The 17,252-nt window shown below is 39.8% G+C and overlaps 1 protein-coding gene across 7 annotated transcripts in view; it reads left to right on the forward strand.

Moving 5' to 3' along the window:
• The window catches only part of LOC144031768 (homeobox protein Meis2), a 117,573-nt gene that overhangs the window by 33,408 nt on the left and 66,913 nt on the right, over positions 1 to 17,252 (forward strand). For 4 of the 7 annotated variants that reach the window (XM_077539190.1, XM_077539191.1, XM_077539186.1 and 1 more), the window contains exon 8: positions 14,071 to 14,216. In XM_077539190.1, the coding sequence (XP_077395316.1) occupies positions 14,071 to 14,216 (146 nt within the window). Of the gene's footprint in view, positions 1 to 14,052; positions 14,217 to 17,252 lie in introns of all 7 variants that reach the window. The other 3 variants (XM_077539185.1, XM_077539187.1, XM_077539188.1) reach the window with 2 other exon arrangements.

Below are 17,252 nucleotides of genomic sequence, written 5' to 3' on the forward strand. Positions count from 1 at the left end.
CCTGTTTGTTGGTGACAAAATAAAATCAGCAGCAGGAGGCATACAACGTCTGTATGAACTCCTCTTGATGCCGTTATATCAGATTAATCAGATCAGATTACTTTAGTTTATAGCACAGATTGAAGTGTTTGCTAGTTGTGTTGAAATCTAAACAAAAGCAGGAGAGCATGCAGAGCATGTATGAGCTCCTCTGGATGCTGATGGACCAGACTAATTTACGAGGCTAAACTGCACTGACATAGAGCAATGCAGGCGGAGGGGGGAGAAGGAAGTTTTCATTGACTCTCCGGCGCGGGCCCGAGCCAAAGCCCCCGCAGGGATCCGGCTGGTTTTGAACTTTATCAGGGCCTACACTTAATCAATACCATATTGGAAAAAGAATTAATTACTAAAGCAGAATAAAACAGCCGCATTTTAAAGCCAGGATTCATCAATTCCGTAATCTCTTGGTTACAGCTCAGGTGTCAGGAGGATCATTTCAACTCGGTGTAATGAGGAACTGTGGGAGTTTACAAGCCAGCCTCCGCTGTCCCACTCCTGTGTGTACACGCACACGCAGACGCACGCACGCACGCACGCACACACAACTTGCAAGCAACTAACTCCCAGCTCTTAGCCTTCACCTAATCAAGATATTTTCCTCCCTTTTCGGCTTCATTCCCGAGCATTTGTAGTTGTTTACGCGCTCCGTACCGTTCTCGTGAGAATTTAGACATAAAATGAATGCATCGTAATTTGTGGAAATTTGTTTTTATTTAAACAAATAAAAACAACTTAATTAATGTTATGGAATAAATATACCTAAGAATTTTGGTATACTGTGTATAATTTTTTTCTGGCTAGTGTCTGTGTTTTTTGCTGACTCCTTACACATGCACAGGCTACCATTGAATATTGAGTCTAATGAAGTGCTTAACTTTTTTGTTTTTTATATAGTTTTCTATTAATTTTAACATTTTGTTCTAAAATCTTAATATTTATAGTACATTTGCTAAACATGTCTATTGCCATGTGAGTTTACCGTACGTAGCGTTTCCTAAAATACAAGCTAAAAAAACTTTTGTCTCACCTTTTTAGCAAAAGAAGATCTACTTTCCATACCAGAAGGAACTTCGAGCTTATCCAAAACAGCAATGTGAACTAGAATAAGTGCAATTTCCGGAGAAATTGCGTGGGAATGCTGAAAGCTGAATGCTAATAGCTGAATGCTAAGATTTGAATGCATCTGGAATGCGTATGAAGTTAATTGAGAGATAAATTATAAAATTATAACCTCCTGGTTTGACAATGCACTTTACCAACTGTGCCGAGCAGGATAAGTTATATGTAAGGAAGTGGGTGTGGAAAGTGATACTTAGAAAAAGTTCAATATCTGTCCCATTGAAAATGAATGGGAAAAAGTTTATATTAAATGTGAAATTGTGCAAATACTGTAAGTAATGTGGAATCAGATGATATATATCCCGGGAGACGTGAATTTTTGAAACTAGTTGAAATTTGAACAATGTTTATTGGAAGTATTAAATGTGAGTTATTGCGCGCCAAAAAAGTGTGGAGAATAAAAAAATCACAATAACATATGTGGGAATGCTTCAGCATTTCCACAACTACAACATGGGCAATGTTTTTAACTTCCGCTACCCATTTTCTGTGAATTCTTGTCTTTTGCGGGCAATGAGAGAGTTAAATTCTGTGGCGCGAGCGCTGATGAGAAAGCAGGATTCCCGCTGCTGTAGCCATCAAACTGGACATTCCTCCTGGCCAGGCCAGGACACCGTTTGTGTTGGGGGCGGAATGGGGGTGTAAAGATCAAGCTACCGTGCTTAAGTAGCCATAAAAAAAGATGTTTTTAATACATGGCCAGGCCATTTAGATGCTGGTTGTTCTCTCCCGACGAGCGACGCTTTCCAACCCTCCTAGCGCTTGACCCTCGAGTCTGTAAAACGGACTGTCCTGGACTTGCCGAGGCGGAATTCAAGGCAGGTTGCGAGGGGGTTATGGGTGATGAATTGGCTTTTTAGTGAGCTCATTAGGAAGCCAAACAGAGTTTAGACTGGCAGAGCAGGGCAACAGCGCAGTAATCAGTTCTGCTCGCTTTGTTCCTTTGCCTCCAGGACATTCATGGGAAGAAAAGAAAAAAAAGAAGAGGAGAGAGGCGGAGAAAAAAAAGTTGATGGTGTTTGGTTGATGAGAAGACTGCAGAGAAGCTCAAATCTGATGGTTGACTTGTTGATTTATAAACCTTTTCATCCGCTTAGGCCATCTAGCACCACGGTGTATGTGAAAACACTGTCCATCAGGTGTGCTAAAGGATGTCTTTAATAAAAAGGAAAGATTTTAAACTGTAGGTTGGTTTCGTAATTGAGGACGGAAATTTACTACCGATGCTTATTGGACGTTTGATGTCAAAGAATCTCGACAATTCCGCAACATAAAACCACCATAGACATTGTGATTCTAGTGCATTTCCGCAAACGATGCGGTTTTTGTACCGCAACATATCAATATTTGTGTGTTCTCTGCATAGTGTTGCAAAATGGAGCAGCTTACGGAATTGTTTGGAAGGTTAAAAGGTATAGAAGACGCTTGTTAAAACTAATGATCGTTGTTTTATTTCAACATAGCCTCGCTCGCTTTGGGGAATCCCTGTAGTTTAATATTTAATGCACAAGTATGCTCTTTTTCTTGTCTATTGTCAAAAACTGAACAAACAGTGCTGACGCGAATAGGTTCATTTTTACGCAAAATTGTTCTTTGTGCCAAACATGAGTCGCTCCGGAGCTCCAGAGAGCGTGGAACGTCTGCCGGGTACACAAAGCCCCTTCATTAGTACTCATCCTTGCCGTGTGAGTGAGGGGCAGTCATGGGCATCACAACTCCCTTTGAGTTTATCAGCCACCCCTGCAATTTAGCCCTTTTGCCATCCATGCAAATTGCCTCATGACATCTGCAAGTGCCTGCCTCCTTTTGCGTTTTACACATCTTCATTTCCTGTGGCTCTTGTTAACCGCCCACCAAAAAAAAAAAAAAAAAAAAAAAAGGTTTTGGCTCTAGTACACATCTGTGCATTATTCTGATCAGTGAAAATAGGAGTTCAGAACATTCAGGGACACATTCTTGCATCCTTTTGGTATGATAAGGAAGAAAGAAAAATCAAACATTACAGTTTGATTTTCCCGTTGTCGATCGATGAAATGTAGCCAAGTGCTCATTCCTTGCAATGCTGGATCAGTATCTGTATAGGAATCCCTGCCAGTTTTCATGAGTTTTGTACCAAGCCTGTTTCCTACTTTGAAAACCACAGTTAAAAAAAAATAAAAAAAATAAAGAGTGTTTGTGGAGTAAGATATTGAAATCTGCACGTCTGATTTTTAAAACATATAGATGGGCCAAAACATGCATATGTAAAATAGTTTATTTATATAATAAAACAATTTTAACTTTAATAATTATTATTACTATTATTACTATTATTGTTGTTATTATTGTTATTATTATTATTATTTATTATTATTATTATTAGTAGTAGTAGTAGTAGTATTCGTATTATTTGACCTTTATTTACTTAATGCAATTATTTAGCATTATAAAAAATACTACCGGGTCGTCAAATGTCTATTTTGCTAATATTTTTCACATTTGATGATAATAATCATCAGCATCATTACAAATGTCCCAAAAATAAATAAATAAATAAATAAATAATAAGATGACATGCACGCCTGTAGCTCCACCTACATAACGCATATGGAAATATTTATCATGAAATTCCGTCTGGGTTTCATGAAACAAAATGCACACATAACCACAAACTTGCCGAACACACTCATAGGAATAAATCAAAGTAAAAATCCACGTTTTACTGATCTTAATTTACTATATAACATCGTTTTCTTTGTTGTTTCTTTAATTTAGTGTGCTATCTATCTCATGCACTGATTCACTAGCTAACGGATTAACGAGTGGAGCGGGCCAGACCACTTTTTTGCTCACCCTGATTTTATATTGTATTTTTCAAATGAAAAATGGATAAGCTTTGCATCAGTTGATACTTTTTTTTTGCTTTGAAATTTAAAACAAACAAAAAAAAAAAAATCTACACATCACCAAACTAATGAAGCTCTTAAAAACAAGCTCCGCCCCCCTCTCTGTCTTCCGACTTTTTTGGCGGGGATGTGCGCGTCGGGGTCACCGCGAGAGTCCGCGTATCGGCGGAGAGGCGATACTTATCTCCGGCATTCCAGGGATGACAGAGAGATATGTGCCCGATGGCGGGGTTAGGGGGCTTAGAGAAAAGGGCGGGTAGGAGAGGGAGGTGCAGGCAGGAGTTGTTGAGCAACTAACCCCCCCCCCCACACTGCACCGCACTCACCCTTGTCCCCCCCCTCGCCTTCCTCCTTCCCGCCCGACTGCCTCGGCTCCTCACACGTAAAACCCATCTAATTAGACGCTCTTATTCCACTTCATTAAGGGAACACCTAACGATGTGTTTTTGGGGAAGACAACTGCACATTACCTCTCATGCAAGTGAAGCCGTTCAGTGGTAGCCGCCAGGATGCACGTACAGCTGCGTTTCAAGCGTTTATCTCATGATTGCCGCAGGAGAGAGCGGGGAGGGGGGCCGTGGCGTTTTTTTTTTTTGCCTCTTTCACCTTTAGCCGCTGTCCTGGTGGTAGAAGGGGGTGGAGAAAGGCGGGTAGTGACATCTGAGTTTGGCAGGGAGCCTCGCTGAAGGAGCGAGTTTGTTGTAATTGCTCTGACAGGTTTTAGGGCTGTTAATGACTCGGGCCCGAGCGCTACCAATTTGTCAGCATGCTCGCTGTTTACTAAGCTGTTGTTTTATGGTCCAGTGCGAGGGCCTTGCCGCTTGTTTAAGTACAGATCAGGAAATAATCAGTGTAAAAACTCCCCCGGCTGCTGCCAGGCTTAAAAAAAAAGGGGGTCTCTTTTAAGAGCCTTCATCTACTGTATGGATTTGAATGAGTGCAGTAGATCTAATTCTGAATGTTGAGGTCGCATGGCACTGTTGTTGCTTTCATCGGCGTCATTTAGCAGTTTGTTGACATGATAATGACTTTTTGGAGTCTTAAAATCCCAACAAAGTGGATGTTTTGAAAGAAATATTCCTGCTGTCTTTTTTAAACAACAAATATGGAGGATGTGCCCTTGCATGTATGTCACAATTTGACGAGTTTACACTTTATGCAAGTAATCGGATTCTGAGTTTAGCATTTGACATCATGTCATATCAAACATTTGCTGTTTGAGAGTTTATCATTTGTTGTCCGAAATATTATTCCAGATTTACACTGGCATGTACATAACAAGGTTATTATAAAATGAACAAAATAACTACAACTAATGTTGAATGTGTCAATAATGAAATAAAATGAAAAGTAACTGGAACTACTACTACAAACATGGCACCCACCTGTTCCCAGTTACCCTGTGGCATGTTCCAAACAGGTGTTTGATGAGCATTCCGCAACTTTCTTTTTTGCCACTTGTCTCAGTTTTTTTGGAAGGTGTTGAGGCCATAAAATTCTAAGCTAATGATTATTTCCTAAAAGCAATAAAGTTTGAACATTAAATAATCTTTTCTTTGGAGTGTATTCAGTTAAATATTGGTTGAACATGATGCAAATTGTGTTTTTATTTGTGTTTAACACAACTTCATCGGAATTGGATTTGTAATTTGGTGCAGTCACATGACTTCCAATATCGAATGTAAACTTATAGTCATACGTGATGCAATCTCCCCCAAAAGTTGAGCCACTCCTTTAGCGCGAGCACTCTTCTGCATGTTTGTGTGCATCTCGGGCATGCGGTCCCAGAAGCGGCAAAGACCCCTCCTTAAATCCAGAGTAAATAAAAGGGGGTAACTAGACGGACAAAAGCGGGAGCCCCTACCGCTTCTCCTATTGCGTTGCCATTTGTGAGGGGGGGGTGAATGTGCTAAATGCTGCTTATGTTGGTGGAAAAAAAAAGAGCCTCCTAAATCCCTCTCTTCTTTTCTGCTCATTCTCCGTAGCCGAGCCTGCGGGGCGAGAGGTGCTGTAATAGGATGTTGATGGAAGGGAGGGGCCCTGTCACTATGGCGAGCTCATAATAATGCCCAAAAAGAGAGCGCCCCTATATAAAAGGTATAGCTTGTCCAGCTACGCCGTCGTCCTCTCCTGACGAGGCTTGGGCGAAACGGAGGCAGGCCCCCGTCAGCAATAAGTCACTTGAAGCACGGCTTCCATAAGCCACCGCCTCAACACTCTTGCTTCATTAGCCTGAAACAAACACCGGGGGCCTCCCTGTGCACCGCACAACATCTAAAGCCCGTGTAAAGACTCTCCACTCGCTATATGAATAGTAAAATGCACGATTGGCTTTCTTGTGCCAGTGGATTACCAGTCGTGACCATTCATTCTGAAACCTTCACCGCACTGCACTTAGCTTACGACATGAGGTCAAAACTGACGTAGTGCACATGTGCAGAAATGGCTTGAAGCGCAAGTATGTGTTTCATAGTCGATGGCGAAACTTTGTTGGAGAAATTACAAATTGTTGGTGAATTTTTGATAAAAATGTGCACTTTGATGCCCATTTTTTAAATGTTTACATTTGTAGGCTTGAATAGGAGGCTACAAACAAGACATAGTTTTTATTAATTAAACTTTAGATGAGTTTTTTTTACATTGTGAAAAAAAATCATATTTAATGAAAATGAATTCATCTTTTGTGTGCTTCTGTTTTTGAAAATTACAATCTTTATTCAAAACATGCATAAAATCTATTTTGAAAACATCTGTTTTTAACTTAAAATAAAAAAATAAAAAAATGTTGTTAAAATGTAAAATGTTAAAAAATTGAATAAGCATGACTCGACAACTATTTTGATAATCCATTAGTTGTTTAGAGGTATTGGTTCTGTAAAAAAAAATGGTCCAAATCCTCAGAATTTCAGTCTCTCAACAATGTCCCATTTTCAGGTTTCTGTATTCCTTCATGGAAGCAGACTGATTATTATTATTATTATTATTATTATTATTATTATTATTATTATTATTATTATTTTATTTTTATTTTTATTTTTTATTTTTTATTTTTTTTGTTAAATCAAAATAAGATATTTGCAAACATTTGTTTTTATTTTTTATATTTTTTAAATATTTTTTTTTTAAACAATTTATCAAGTAGATCAATAACGGAATCATAATCCGTTTATGTTTGTACATTTTCTCACTGGAATAATGTCTTGTTTTTTAATAAGATGGATGGATGGATGCATGGATGGATGGATGGATGGATCCATCCATCCATCCATCCATCCATCCATCCAGGTATCAAACTCTGTTCCTCGAGTGACACAGTCCTGCAGGTTATGGATGCTTCCCTTCTCCAACACAGCCGATATACGATCAGATCATCAGCAAGCTCTGCATAATCCTGTTAACGATCATGTTGATTGGAATCAGCTTGTGTTGGAAGAGGGAAACCTCTGAAACCTGCAGGACTGCGGCCTTCGGGGACCGGGAGTTTGACACCTATGGAAAACAATTGTAAGTTGCAGCCCTCCATCAAAGTGAACATTTGTGAAATTCACGTCATCATTTCACATTACGATTTTTCAACACATCTCCCGTTCAGCAAATGCCGAGTGGTCCGCTTTAAAGATTGTAGGACACTTGACACCAAACCAATTCTCAATTCTTTGTGCAAGAAACTTCCAAAAAAGCCCCGTATGAGCTAATACGTTAGATAAGCAAGAGTTGCGGCGTGTTTACAGTCCTCCTCCACCGACCCGTTAATGAGCTCAGCCCCGAGACCAATTTACTCACCGGGAAGATCTATGTGAATGCATTTTTAATAAGCACCCACCGGTGACGAGTTGCGCGGGGATGTATATGAGCGCGCTGAGCTCTTGGACTTGTTTGTTTGCCCGTTGTGTCTTCGGCGTTGCGTTATTAGAGCGATCCGTGTGAAATTATGCGGCAACTTTTTTTAAACTGAGGCCAGTCACGGCAAGAAAGAAGGCGAGCGGGAAAGAGAGTAGGGCTCCCCCCCCCCACCCCAATCTCTAAGGGTGCTGCTTTTCCAAAAGTGCCCGAGGCTACACTCCAGCATCTCAGCTCCCCGAGGCCTTTTGGCTGCCTCCTAATAGCCAACCCCCATCTGTGTCACATGGCCAGATGATGGGACGCTTCCCCCTTACTCTTGCCCTACACACTTTTTTTTTCTCCCCCTTCCTCCTTTCCTTTGCCTCCATTTTTTTTTCCCAGCGTGCACATCCACACAGGTTAGAATGGCTGGCAGAGTTGCCAGGGAACAGTCAGAAGCCATTAGCGTTTGGGACAATTTGCCCTGCAGCGTTCCTTCTCTGGCTCCTAAGAAAGGAGGTGGGGGTGGATGCAAAGCACCAGCTCTCCTTTAGATGTAATGAGGCTGTGCAAGTTGCCTCTTCTTTATTCTTCTGCTCCCTCACACCCGCTCGCTCTTTGTCTTTTCCACCTTTTTCTTCCGTCGCACCTTCTGGCCATCGCCTCAGGTTTTTTTGTTCCAATAAACACATGGACGTTGAAGACCTCGGTGTATCCCACAGGGCATCCACAACATGCAAAGTCCACAATTTTTTGCAAGCATGTGTGTCCTGCTGTATATGTATGTATATTAGGGGCCCTGTACAAGGTTAGTATTGTTAATTAAAACTCACAAAACAACTTTAACTGAATAAAAAACTAAACAAACTAGTTGCTAGTTGTTGGAGAGACTCTAGTCTGCTCTCTGACTATACATCAGTGTGATTTGAATTTCGCTTTTACGGACCAAAAAAAAAAAAAAAAAAGTATAGTATAGTATAGTACAAGAGGTGTCAAACATACGGCCCGTGGGCCGGATCAGGCCCACAACAGAGTTTAATCTGGCCAACGCGACAATTTTGTAAAGTTGAAAAAAAAAAATTATTGTAATGTCGGACCAATTCATTTACTCCCAAAAACGTATAAATACGTTCTATTTTAAATATTACCATGCTCCCAAAGATGTAATTATACGTTTTGGCTTTGATGCAACCTCTGAACTGAAGATAATGCTTGAAGCAATGGTAGTTATTACAAAAACGGCCAGCAGATGGCAGCAGAGTATAAGAGATCAAAAAGCTCTTTTCCCCACTATTTTAAACAGATTTGTGAATAATGATGAAACTTAGCCATGTTCTAATGCTAATTGATGCAAAATGCAAACAGCTAGAAATACACTTTTTTTTCCTGATGAAAGAAGAGACTTTAATCTTTCTTTTGGTAGGGTCCATGTTTTTATAGCAATAGGACACAATATGCTATGGGCCTTGCAAAATCAGTCAAAATCCAGTAAAACGGAGAAAATGTCCTGGGAGTGAATAAGTTAATCAGCTGCTCACAATCAAAATATACATTTGTAATTTTATAAGCAATCGTCAGATGAACAATTCAATTGTACACAGAATTGTCCTGGGTGTCATTATTTTAAACACAACCTAAAGTTACTAACCTTGCTCTCACAAGATGAATTCTCGCGGTATTTGTGAGTTCACAAACGCTACAGTTAATTCTGTTCTCGCAGGATTACTCACCGTTTCCTTGTTGAATGTTGAAAAGCGAGAGGCGCTTCGTGCATTTCTAGCTGGTAAGATATTTGTACTTTTCCCCCCTTTGGCAAGAACAAAGACGAAATTTTCACCCATGGCCGTGATTGGTTAAATCAAACGTGTAGAATGCCGCATCGTCCAATCAGCTCGAATTATTGTGCGGAATGTCCCACCTTTCCCAACCAAATTACCGTGTAGAGCAGGGGTGTCCAAACTACGGCCCGGGGGCCATTTGCGGCCCCCATTTTTTAGTGGCCCGTGACATATGCTAAAAATGGCATTTGACTCAGTTCAAAAACATGGGTGCTATTAAAGTTTATTTTAGTTAACTAAAACTAACGAAAAAAATAAAATTCAAAACTACAATTTCGTTAACGAAATAAAATAAAAACGAAGATGCTTTTTAAAAAAAAGAAAACTAACTCAAACTACATTTTATGTTTACAAAACTAACTAAAAATAAAACTAACCATAATTATAGCAAAAATGTCCTTCGTTTTAGTCTTTGGTAATTCATTTAATGCATGAGCCTTTGGGGATGATTTTAAATGTGATTTAGCATTTTTATTTTGATCTAAACCAGAATAATGACGTCATGCCATTGGTGTTTTTTAAATATTGTGCACAAGTAATACACATAAAAAAAAAACTAGACTAAAACTAATACTGAAACTAACTAAACTAAAACTAAGCATTTATGAAAGAACTAAAACTAATAAAAAACTAACAGAACCCCCCTGAAAACTAATTAAAACTAACTAAATTAAAAAAACAAAACTCAATACAAAATAAAAACTGAAATGAAAAATTCCAAAACTATAATAACCCGACTGCCATATTACAAATAAATTGGTTTATCTACTGTACCATTTTTCTAAATATGCAAAAGCACAAATAAATTATTTGTACAATTTTTAGGACTAGACACAATTTCTCTTCATAACATTATGTGGCCCTTGCTGCCTTCTGATTTTCTGTTATGTGGCCCTCAAATGAAAACGTTTGGACACCCCTGGTGTAGAGGTACCAGATGTATATTGCGGAGAACTCACTTGAGTGAAGCACATATCCACCTGGCTCTTGCCAGGTTATAAAGTTACGGTTTGTTTAATTTTTTTTATTTATTTATTTTTTAATCAGAGACAGACGTAAACGTGTTAAATACGACACAAATTCAATTACTGGTTACATTAACGTATATGACAATGATTAAGAACCTTATAACTTCATTAACTGTGCCACACAATGCATTCTAGGATTAATATGTATGCAAAACAAGTAGATTTAAGACACCCGGATACAGGCAAAGTGTTATTTTTTGGGAACGATAGATTTAGGGCTGGCCCACAAATAGCGAAAATCTGCGTATAATTGACGTAAATTGTTTTTAACTTATATAGCATTATTTTACCCATCCGGCCCTCTTGCTAATATATTTTCCTCCATGCCTCTGAGCTAATATGAGTTTGAAACCCCTACGTATAGGTCGGATATATGCGACTTGTCCGTTCAGACTGAGGTCGCTTTGCAAAAAAATCCAAAACGAATCCGATCTAAGTCCAGATATGAAAGCGACAAGGTCGTATTTGAAAAAATTGGAATTCAGATGATGGATGAATGCCTCATGTCTGGTTTTATCCACGTGAGGAGGAACTTAAAGCTTCGGGGTCCGGTTTCCCCCTCGTAGGCGGAGAAGGCGGTGGGCAACAAGCATGCTGGGTAATGAAGTGACAGGTCACTGGGTAAATACGCCCGGGTCGACCTGCGCGATGGCGGCGGCGCTTTCGCCGGCAGAGGCTATCGCGTTGCAGTGAAAATGGAAACGTCAATAAAATTAATCTGCCAGCCTTTTTTGGCCAACGTGTGGGTTCCGCCGCGTGAGGCCTTGACCGCTCACAGCGGGAGAGGGATTTACTCGGAAAAAAGCGAAACAAAAAAAAATCCTAGTGGTGGACACACACACACACACAGAAAGCAAACAAACAAAAGTGTGTTGCGACATTATTCAAGGGGCAGGGTGTTTAAAATTCACAGCGTCGTGTTGTTGACTTCCGCGTGGAGTCGCGTTTCTCAGGAAGTCCACCCCCCCCTTCCCAACCCCTCACAGTCGGAGTGTAGCGGAGTTTATTGTTTTAGGCTTTCCTGAACAAGGATTCGTACTTAGTGCGGGATTTACGGCGCTGGGCCGGCTAATGAATGTCCGTTGTACAACGACAACACCCCCATATGTCCCTCAGAGGGGCCGTTGCTTCTTTGACTTCACACGCCGAGTGCTAAGTCGGCACTTCTCCGTTTCCCCCCTTTTTGGTGTGGCTCTGCACGAATGATGTGGAAGGAAAACAAGGACAGAAAGGACTGAAAGAGGAAAGGGGGACTCGTTAGAATTCGGATCCCCCCTGCATGCTGCTGTCCTTGTATTCTTCATTTATTTTGCATTTTGATTACACCAGGAGTCTCCCTTTTTTTTTAAGGTTATTAGTTGAAATATTTATGCGACATTAGCGCTCATATAGGTGCCGGTGATTGACGCCGCTCCAAAAACGGTCCGACGTGCCAGTTTCGGATTTGGAGAATGTCCGGGTCCTTCGCTGCCTTGCTGGAGGAGTTTTTCAGATACATAATTTAGATGCCCTCAAGGAAGGCTTTCAAGGCATCTGTGCCCGGGGGCAAGAAAAAATAACCACCACTGTTAAAAGTAAATCATTTTTTGCTAATGCACAATTAATGCCGGGGAAGGAGGAACTAGAAGCAGAAAAGCGGGTGCAGCCATGCAAAGTTTTTGTTTTAAAAGAGAAATTGTGTTTTCCTCTTCTAGTCAAACACTAGCAGACGTTAATGCAAGCTTACACTAGCTTGCCATGCTAATCGCGAGGGGGGGAGGGGGGGGGGGGGGGGTGTCCATTATGTGCAACGATGTATCACCCCAAATCACATCTACTTTATTACTTCTAGTATGAATGGCTCTCACCAATGTTGTGTACAAAAAGTGATTTGAAATTGCACAAAAAGGCTGTAGCAGCATATTTGCAGCTTTTCCGCCATATTTGTTATCATTTGTATTATTGACATTATTTTGAACACAGACAACAAATGGTTACACTTAAATTGCTAAAGGAAATAATTTTATGAACGTTACTTAGCTTTACCTGATACATTCGAAAAAAGTAATGGACACACTGGCTTACTGAACTCACTGCTTTAAAACTATGTATAATATACCAAGTAAATTTTTGCTATGCAGTTAATTACCGTTAGTTTTAGTTAATTATTATTGTGGGAATTCTGAAGCATTCCCACATATGTTATTGTGATTTTTATTCTCCACACTTTTTTGCCTGAAACAACTCCTACACTGTTCAAATTTCAACTAGCTTAAAAATTTCACACCTCCCGGGGGAGGCAGATTGTCTGATTCCACATTACTTACAGTATTTACACAATTTAACATTTAATATCAACTTTCACCAATTCATTTTGAATGGGACAGACATTGAACTTTTTCGAAGTATCACTTTCTACGCCCACTTCCATACGTATAACTTATCATCATTACCAGTTTTCTGATACTGCTCGGTGGCACAGTTGGTAAAGTGCATTGTCCAGTAACCAGGAGGTCATAATTTCATAATTTATCTCTCAATTTACTTCATAGGCATTCCACATGCATTCAAATCTTAGCATTCAGCTTTCAGCATTCCCACACAATGTCTCCAGAAATTATTATTATTATTATTGTTAGTATTGTATTATTATTATTATTATTATTATTATTAATAATAGTAATAATAATAATAATAATAATAATAATAATAATAATAATCACCCCATTAAAGGTGGCAAGTGGGGCCTTCCTAAGTTGATATAATGTAACTCACTATATTTTTTGTCGTGATAATATGTCATCGGAAAAACCTAAACTTCCCCCTGCCAATACTCATCGATGGGGGGACGAGCCCTTCATGACGATTAAAGATTTGATTGCGGCGCCCCTGCATACACATCCGTCGTTCCCAATGTTAGATGTCAAGTCTGCACATGTAATTGAATTAATGACTCGGACTGTATACGTCAAAGCTCCTTGGTTTAGTTTAGTCTTTGTAACACCCCTCCGACCCCGCCCACTATACTGTAGATCTGGTTTCCAACCATAACACTCCAGTTCTTAACCCCCCAGCCTCTTGTACATGCTCTGGGATATGTAACAACGTTGCTAGGCCTCAATGTAAACCCTTCACTCAGCACGGGCCTTTGTCTAAGGCCATCTAAATCCCCCCCTCCTCCTCCCTCCTCCCACCTTCATATCTTCAATTCATAACAGCGGAAACTTCACTGTGTTGCCTTTTAACATCACTCTTTGCTATCAGCTGTGGTATTTGTCAGTTTATTCCTTCACGAGACGCGCTCTGGTATGCCCGTGCGGCATTTTATGTCTCACGCAGGCTTTATTTTCCGCCCAGGAGATGGTTTAGACAACAGCGTGGCATCGCCGGGCACAGGGGACGACGACGACCCGGACAAGGACAAGAAGCGGCAGAAAAAACGCGGCATCTTCCCCAAGGTGGCCACCAACATCATGAGGGCGTGGCTCTTTCAGCATCTCACGGTGAGTTTGTATTTTTTATTTTTTTTTATTGCTGTTATGATGATTTGGAGTGCAAACGCAGCTGTCACACAGTTGTCACCGTGAGAGTGAGACGGAGTGAGGGTGGGGGTGGGGAAGGCTCACCTGTCAGCCACCTGTCACAGACGAGCACGGTGACCGGGTCAATCTAATCACTTTGGACTGTTTACCCTGCTCAGCACACTCTCGGCAACAATGGGAGGGACCGGCGCAGGACAGTTAATCCAATGTTGGGATGCGCAATGTTTGTTGGGCAGGCTAGAGTGGGGAATCGTTACTTCCTGGGGAATCTCTGTCTTCTGTTGCTGAATGGTCGGCTTGCAGGGAGGTGGAGATGCTGATCTGGGTTAGGGTTAGGGTTAAAAAAATAAAAAAATAAATAAATGAATAAAACATATTTTCCTACACATAGTCTGTTCCAGGGTCAAACTGTAACCATCATAAAATCTTTAACTTTTTAGACAATGTTTGTAATATAACTTTTCAGTCATTTATACTGTCATATCATACATAAGTGTAGAACAGCATTAACTTTTACTAAAAAGTGAGAAAAATTTTTTTTTCCTAATCTTAATATTTTAGAGTGCAAAAATAAGTTACAAACATTAAAAATGAAGTAAAAGGTGTATTTAATATTGTTCATTCTAATTTTTTGTTTGTTTTTGCGATTTTTATTTTATAACTGCATGTTTGAAATAAAACGTAAGTGCAATTGTAAGCTACTGTCACAGTATTCTCAGTTTGAACAATAACATTCTGATTAGATATAGGAAATAAAAAATATTGCAACTTATATAATTAAATCAAATAATTGCGTACAAATTGGACCTAAATATATGTGTAGAAAAAAATAACATTTTAAAAGATTAATTGCAAATATTAATAGTTAACAATAGTTTAAGCCACTGCGGCATTAGGCACAGTTTGGACATATAATTCAGTAATTTGTTAGTGTATGACTAAAAGCAGCCTGCTTATCACTAATAATATTTGCAAAAAAAAAAAACAATTTTTGTTTTGCTTGTCCTACAAGTGTAAAAGCTATACTAAGTGTAAAAATAGTAGAAAAAAAAAGCTAAACAAGCATTTTTAATACATGTATTTGCTGAAATGTTAGTCTTCTCTGATGCTACATGACTTGTTGAAATGATGCACCGCCATGTGTCAGTCTATTTCAAAGCACAGAGGGGATCGACTTCATGAACCCCCCCGACCTCCCCCTTTGCACCCTCGCTGATGTCAGTACATTATCAGAACATCAGGCCTTATTGATTTTGCCACACGGCTCACATTTCAGCAGCAGCATGCGACACTCAAGCTGGATGCAGCGGGAAAAGCTAGTCAACTTTATCCTGATCTTCAACCAAAGGGTGACCCGCCCAAACCCCCCTCCCGCCCCCAAATCCCCTCCACCAGAACGTAATGAGTGACCAGCAAATATGGCCTAATTGAAAGGGCTGTAAATCCATTACATATTGGTCAGAGGATAATCAGGAGTGCTTTAATCACTTTTATCTATTCAGGAGCAGTGAAGCTGCAACTGCAAAGCCCCCGAAGCAGCGCAGACAAGCCCGCTTATTGCTTATTATTCTCATCATTATCAAAATGACTTCAGCAGCTGTTCACAGCTCACTCGCTCCCTGACTGCACGGAAACGTGACCATCAAGTTGAGGAAAACAAAACAGAACATAAGTGACTTACTTGAGAAACGTGTAAAAATGTCGTGTTGTCCTCATTTTAACTGAGTTTGAGGATTTGACTTTTTAACAGACAAAATCAAAACAAATGGCATTTTTAAATGCTCCACATCAATAACAAAGGTGTCACTTTGTTGGATCACTTTGTTTCGTTTTTTAAGGTGCTAATCTTCATAAGTTGGAAAAAAAGGTGAACCATGGTCGGAACATAACATGCAAAGCTAAGTAACCTTTTAATATTGTTTGTCTAACGAGTGGAATGGTGCAGTCTTATATTCCTAGGTTTCGTTTTTTAACATTTCAATTGGCATACAAATATATGTTAGGCCGATCACCTCAAAAATGAAAAATAAAAAACTATGTTTTCAACATTAAAACGTTACGTGTTAAATGTAATTTGAACGGTGTTAAAGTCTCTGTAACGTGAAAATACATGTCTCGTAAATTTGACACAAAAGAGAAGAGTGTTTTTTCACAACCCTGCCACACCTGAATGATTAAAAAAATAAATAAATCGCTGAGTCATTATTTGTGGAAAAATCAAACCGAGCACTGTGGGCAAATCCGCTAAATGCGCTAAAAATGTAGGCAACTTCATGCTAGCATCTTTCTTTTGCCTTCACATCCCTTCAGCAATGAAAATATAACCGCGTAAAGTCCCGATAGTCCCAGTAAAGTCCCAGTAACTGAAACATATCCCACCAAACCGGTGGGGGCTTTCCACACCGTGATAAGAGGTGCTAGCCGCTAGCTAGCTAGCAAGCTAACAGATCATGGCCTAGTAAAACAGTAACTGAGCTAAATTGCGCCAGATACTAAACAAAGTTCTTATATAATGGGTGAGGGGGGACTAATGCCTGACGCCAAAGTACGTCGGTGGCTAGCCGTTTTAGCTACGTACAAAAAAAATCAAGAAAAATAGTTTAGCGCTATACCTCCACAATTCAGTGCTCTTTCGTTCTAGTCTTTACACATTACTCTACAAACAAATTATGAATTCACGCTACAGTGTCTTCAAGTAAAAAAATAAAAATACTATTATACAAAAATCTGATATATTTATGTGGTAATGTGACTAAGACCTCATGTAAATAAGTGCTGGTCCAAATCAGAATGGCGCACACAGAGCTTTTGGAGTCTTTGAAATGGGTTCAAGGAAAGAAGGGAGTCGCTGAATGGACAGTTTTTAGGGCGCTGCTTCATTCAGAGTGTTTTCAAGCACCCCCCTCTTTTTTGCCAGCTTGTAGATGTTCTCTCCAATCTTTATTTGTTTCCTTTGTGTAAAGCGCGGGATCGTCTTGTACAAATAATAATCCCTCC

This window comes from Festucalex cinctus, chromosome 12, assembly GCF_051991245.1.
Source record: "Festucalex cinctus isolate MCC-2025b chromosome 12, RoL_Fcin_1.0, whole genome shotgun sequence".
NCBI lineage: Eukaryota > Metazoa > Chordata > Actinopteri > Syngnathiformes > Syngnathidae > Festucalex > Festucalex cinctus.